This window comes from Terrapene carolina, unplaced genomic scaffold (assembly GCF_002925995.2).
Source record: "Terrapene carolina triunguis isolate 2854851 unplaced genomic scaffold, T_m_triunguis-2.0 Scaffold227, whole genome shotgun sequence".
Classification (NCBI taxonomy): domain Eukaryota; kingdom Metazoa; phylum Chordata; order Testudines; family Emydidae; genus Terrapene; species Terrapene triunguis.
The window spans coordinates 294,987-300,986 of NW_020664578.1; the positions used below are offsets into that span (position 1 = coordinate 294,987).

The following is a 6,000-nucleotide window of genomic DNA, read 5'->3' on the forward strand; positions in this document are numbered from 1 at the left end:
GAGGCTAATGTCGGGGGGAAGATGGGCGGAGGTGGACGTGGTGTGGCGCGGGGGAAAGGTTTTTAACAAGGGCCTTTCGCTTCGTTCCCCGGGGCTGGGCGAAGGATTGGTGGGATTGAGCCATTTTGTTTCCCATCTATAAACAAAAGCTGCTTTCTCCTAACTAAGAACAGGGGTCGGAGGAAAACAAACAGCCAGGAGTCGCTCGCTTTGTTGCTGGAAATGTCGTGGGTCCACTTGGAAGGCTTCGATTTTTATCGGGAAACGTCCATTTCGCTGCACGCGCGCAAACCGGGGGGAAAATGTTTCCACTGAGAATCATGGGAGTTCACAAGGCGGCAGAGTTAGACCCTTGCTGTTTGAGAATCATGAGCGCTTGAGTGAAGGCTGCTTAACGTTGTATTTTTTGACAGGAACATTGAAATGGATGAAAAAAAAAAAAAAAAAAAAAAGCTTAAAACTATCGAGATGTCAGAATTACACATAGAAATCGGCTTCTGCCAAGCCGCTGGCAGCGCAGCTCAGGGAATTTGGAAGCTGTGCTGGAAGATCTTGTTGGCGAGTGGTATTTCCTGCCTCTCCCTGCAATCTCCCAGCCAGTGCAAGAGCAGCCTTCTCTGCAGCGCCTGCTGTTCGTAGTGGCCGTCTCCCCATTCTCTCTCCACCTTGCTGGTCTCTCTCACGGGTCCCGGATGGCTCAGGCTGCTGGACTCGGACAGACCTTGGGGCTCTCGGTGGCTCGGCGCTCGGTGTTTTTAGGGAGGGTGGAGTTAATCTGAGACCCAGTGGGGATCCCCTCCGGGAGTCTAATTCTCTCCCGCCCTTCCCCAGCAGGGCGTCATTTTCTTCTGAGACGAGCCCCGCCAGCTGATCAAAATAGAGTCCCTCAAGGTGACAGTCGACTTCCTGAAGGTGCCCCTTGGCCTGAAGAAGCCCGCGCTGAAGGAGGCAGCGGCCGCTTTGGCTGCTGTCCCCGTCGGGAGACCCAAGTCCGTCAACGTGGAGCGCTACAAGGCCCGGCGCTCCGACAACATGGACAACGAGTCGCAGTACTCGGGGTACTCCTACAAGTCGGGGCACTCGCGCAGCTCCCGCAAGCACAGGTGAGAGGGGGATGGGGGGGAGCCCTGCACCTGGGCCTGTGCAGTGGGGGGAGGGATGAGGGGCTGACCTGGCTTGGGGGGAGGGCAGCTAAGCTGGTTCAGGGGGGCTAACCGAGATCTGCCCTCAGGCGTGGGGAGGGGCCTCACCCCATGTGCATCTTCAGGAGAGCCCATGGCGGGGGCTCCCCCCGACCCTGCATCCGTCCTGGAGGGGGGCAGGGGAGAATGCCCTACTCCCTGTGAGCAACCTCCCCATGCTCACACATCTGCCCTTGGGGAGGAGGAAACTGCCCACCCCCGACTCTATGGGAGAGGGGTGATGCCCCCAGACTGTATCTGCTCTTGGGGAGGTGGGGGGGTGTCAGGAAGGCCTTGTGGCCTTGAAAGAGCCGGGACCTGGCTCCCCCTATGTCTGTCCTAGTGGGGAAACCCTCCCCCCGCTGTCTATCTTCAGGGTGGTGCATGGAGGAAAGGGAGACTCCCTTGTGTGGGGTCTGGGAGGGACGTACCCCATTCCCCCTCTCGGCCCACTCCCAGCCGCATGCGCCCATCAGCCCCTGCGCTTCCCCCTCTGACCCCCGGCGTCTCTCTCTCCCTTCCAGAGACCGGCGGGACCGGCACCGCTCCAAAAGCCGGGACGGGAGCCGGGGGGACAAGTCGGTGACCATCCAGGCCCCGGGGGAGCCCCTGCTGGATAACGAGTCGACCAGAGGAGATGAGAGGGTGAGTGGGGAGCGCCAGGCTGAGGGGGTGGGGCTAGCAGGTTGCTCTGGGGGTGGGAAAGGAGATGTATAGGGCATCAAGGGATGGAGGTGGGGTCTGTGTTTTGCCCCTCCCTCGTCTCTGGGGTGGAGGTGATGGGGGGGAGAGGGAGGAGCCTTGGGGACTACATGCCCATCGCCTCCCCGTCGCCAAAGAAACCGAGGTGGAGGCTTTGAAGCCACATTGCTTCCTTCACGCTGTGGGAAAATGAGGGGGGGGGAGGACCCCTTCCGGTGTGGCTGAGCGAGACTCCCCTCTCCCAGACAGTGGCCTGGGCGACTGGGCTCACCTCACCCCCTAAAACACTCTGGCCCTGATTCTCAGTTCCTCCAGCCCCATACGCAGGGCGGTGGTGAATGGAAGCAGGATGGCTTCAAACCCTCCCCGCTCCCAGCCCACACCTTGACACTCCCCATATCGTGGGGCTGCACTCAGGGCCCCTGGGATGAGTTAGAGCAGCCTCAGGGCTGCTCTGGATTCACACTTCGGGCTTGGGGCAGCAGAGAATACCCAGAGTGCAGCATGCTTCAGCCACGGTCCCGATCCACCCCCTATGCAAGGGGCTGGGAGCCAGGGCCCTTATCCCAGCTCCACACCAGCCAGGGAGCCCCCTTGCGCACGGGGAGGCGGGATCTTGGGGAGCTGTTTTCACCCACTTTAGGACCCTTCAGCCAGTTAGAGGGGCCTGGATGTGACTGAGAACCAGGCTCTTTACCCGGCGACCCTGAATTAGGGGTGAAGCGAGACACCCCCAGTTTCTAGAGCGTTTCCTGGGTCCCCTCCCCTCTGCAGGGTGGGGGCTCTCGGCAGTGCCTGTGGCAGCTGACGGTGGAAGTGGCCGGGCGGGGGGGTGGGAAAGCACCGCTGGGACCGGCTCCCGTTCTTTGCTCAGCGCTGCCTGGGCAGTGCCAAGCTTCAGTAGCCCCAGGCTGGGTCCTGGGGGGATGGAGAGCAGTGGAGGCTCCTGCAGTGGGTCCCCACCAGCTCTGTGCACTGAGGGTCTCAGGCTGGACGTCGAAGGGGCGCGGGGAGCGTGTCCCCTCTGCAGGGCTCCCTCTGCAGCTCCCTGGTGGGGCGCTCTGGAGGGCGCGTGGCATCATGAGAGCAGCGGTGCAGCTCCTGTGTTTCCCAGGACCCCGGCAGGGTCCCCGCACCACGCAGCCAGGCGCAGCAGCCTCTGGTACGCAGGGACTCGCGTTTCCCAGCAGCTCTGCTCCGGTTGTGCCTTAGGGGCTCAAACCGGCTTTGACGGCCACAGCTTAGCCTGCCTGGCCCCAGGTGCTGGGAGGGCAGCTCGGGAAACCCATCTCCTCTAACTACGGACCATGCATAGACAAACAATTTCCACCATGCAGTCCCCTTGCCAGTCCCTCCCCTCTCCAGCTGGCTCTGAACTCCGGCTCCTTGGCCTGTTGTCTCCTCTAGGAACAGGGCCACGCCTGGCCAAAGCAGACGTGCGATAACCACTGCCCGTCCGGACCAGCCCACGGCTGGCTTTGAACCGGGGTCCTGGCGGTGAAAGCCTACAGCTCCTATTCGCCATCCCCTGAGCCAGCCCGTGGAAGGGCCTGAGGGTTATTGTGTAGGGGTGAAAATTCCAGGGCGATCCTGGATTGGGATGAGAGAAGAATCTGCTCCCCCAGCGTTTGAACAGAATAACCCAACGGCAGTTACAGTTAGTGGTATTGTCGTTGCACCTAGGGAGTCCCCGTCGTGCAAGGTGCTGTACAAACACATCACGAAGAGACAGGGTCTCCCAAGTCCCAGGTTAGCACCTGAGCCACTGGAAGTTACCGACCTGACCAACCCCGGGATGCAATCCTCCGGCTGTGCTATGCAGCAGCTCAGAGGAGAGGAAGTCCTCCAATTGCTGTAGATTTACGTCCCCTGTTTTAATCCTCCCTCTGCCAAGCTAGACAGACGGAGCTCTTTTAATCTGTCCGTGTTAGAACGTCAGTCCCGCACACCCCCTGTGTTTGTCGTTGCGCTTTTGCCTGTTTTCAAATTTGTCAACGCCTGTCAGAACTCTGTATTCTCTGTGTGGACTCTCCTTACTCTTCATAGCAGGGGTGGGTTTTTCAGTGAAAGTTGTGTCGTTTGGGCCGGGGTCTGAACTAAAATGGAAAGAGCTACCCTCATAGCAGACTCCGGGCTTGTCTGCACTAGAAGGGGTTTGCCAATATAGCTTATACACAAATGAAATAAGCCAGACCAGGAAAAGGCCTTTTATGCTCATATAACTGCAGGTCCAGTCGTGCTTATTCTGTCTTAGTTTGGATAGTTAAAAAAAATCACACACTGAAGCGACGTTGCTGTGCTGGTATGTGCTTGAAGGAGGATTGGGAGAAGTTAATTGACATTTTTTGTTATTTTGGTGACTAATATCAATGTTTATTTTTAAGCATTTATTTTTTATTTTTATGGATTTACATTTTCTCGGTTGTGGGAAGTGACGGGGCGGCGGTCAGACAATTATTTAGTGACCGTAGACGCTGAGATTCCAAAAGTTAAAGCTTTAGCGCCATTAAAACACAAATTGTCAATATCACCTGTGAAAATACAAACAGTAAATATCCTTCAATCAAACTCTATTCTGTTCACAAAACGCATTTTTCTTACTTTGTCCATCTGTCAATTTCAATGATTCTCTATGGAAATATTTTTCCTCAGTTTGTGTGTCCAGTGAAATTGACGTTTACCCTTCCGAGCCTAGTTTTAAGGGTAGACGAGGCCTTACTGGGTCCCCAGGAGGGAGTGACACTGACAGAACTATCTCAGGATAGCTCATAAACCTTTCTCTAAGGTTGTGAAATACAGACATCTGCCAGCACAGCTCTGTCGGCGATCCCTGACCCACTTCTGGCAGAAGCCCCTAGTGTACATAAAGTTCTGCTGGCCACATTTGTTACTGGGGTAGCTCATTATGCTCGTGGGTGGAGGGGGGGAGGGTGATAAGCTATTCCAGCAAAAGTGCAGCTTTTCTGGTAGAAGCTGTGTTCACATTCGGAGCGCTTTGCTGGTATTGTGTAGTGGGATTCCTATACTGGTCAAGTGCTCTGTAATAGGGTGGCTTGCTCTTAGGGGAGGTGTTAGCCACGTAAAAGTCCACGTGCAGTTCTTAAGGGGCCCACAAGGGGCGGGGGGAGAGTCTGATCCAGGGGGCTGGAGGGGGGGGGGGGGGCGGGGGGGGGGGGGGGGGCGGGGCTGGCGGAGTCTGTTCCCACAGGCCAGCCCCCGTGCGTAACCCTTTCTTCCCCGCCCCTCTCTAGGACGACAACTGGGGCGAGACCACCACGGTGGTGACGGGCACCTCGGAGCACAGCATCTCGCACGATGACCTCACGCGCATCACCAAGGACATGGAGGACAGCGCCCGCCTGGACTGCTCCCGCCACGTGGGCGTCTCGCTGGGCGGGGCCCTGGCGCTGCTCTCCTTCCTCACCCCGCTGGCCTTCCTGCTGCTGCCCCAGCTGCTGTGGCGGGAGGAGCTGGAGCCCTGCGGCACGCCCTGCGAGGGGCTCTTCATCTCCGTGGCCTTCAAACTCCTCATCCTCCTGCTGGGCAGCTGGGCCCTCTTCTTCCGCCGCCCCAAGGCCTTCTTCCCCCGCGTCTTCGTCTTCCGGGCCCTGCTCATGGTGCTCGTCTTCCTCCTCGTCGTCTCCTACTGGCTCTTCTACGGCGTGCGCATCCTGGACTCGCGCGACCGCAACTACCAGGGCGTGGTGCAGTACGCCGTCTCCCTGGTGGACGCGCTGCTCTTCGTCCACTACCTGGCCGTGGTGCTGCTGGAGCTGCGCCAACTCCAGCCCCAGTTCACGCTCAAGGTGGTGCGCTCCACCGACGGGGCCAGCCACTTCTACAACGTGGGCCACCTCAGGTGAGGGGCGGGGCGGCTGGGGGGGCGGGAGGGCATCGCTGGGGGAATTAGTGTGTGTGTGTGTGTGTGTGTGTGTGTGTGTGTGTGACTGCCCCCTGCTGGGGGAGAAGGGGCGTGTGTGTGTGTGAGAGAGAGAGAGAGAGACTGCCCCCTGCTGGGGGGAAAGGGGAGTGTGTGTGTGAGTGTGCACCATTTATCCCAGGGATGGGAAAATTGTAGATGAGTGTGTTTGTGTGTCCCACCAACTGCTGCTGGGTG

At 58.5% G+C, this 6,000-nt stretch overlaps 1 protein-coding gene across 3 annotated transcripts in view; it reads left to right on the top strand.

Annotated features, from left to right (window-relative positions):
* Positions 1-6,000, top strand: part of VANGL2 (VANGL planar cell polarity protein 2) — a 38,520-nt gene that overhangs the window by 27,116 nt on the left and 5,404 nt on the right. For 2 of the 3 annotated variants that reach the window (XM_024205577.3, XM_024205579.3), the window contains 3 exons: positions 832-1,103; positions 1,706-1,826; positions 5,135-5,742. In XM_024205577.3, the coding sequence (XP_024061345.2) occupies positions 1,033-1,103; positions 1,706-1,826; positions 5,135-5,742 (800 nt within the window). In that variant the 5' untranslated portion in view covers positions 832-1,032. The remainder of the gene's footprint in view (positions 1-831; positions 1,104-1,705; positions 1,827-5,134; positions 5,743-6,000) is intronic. The other variant, XM_024205578.3, reaches the window with a different exon arrangement.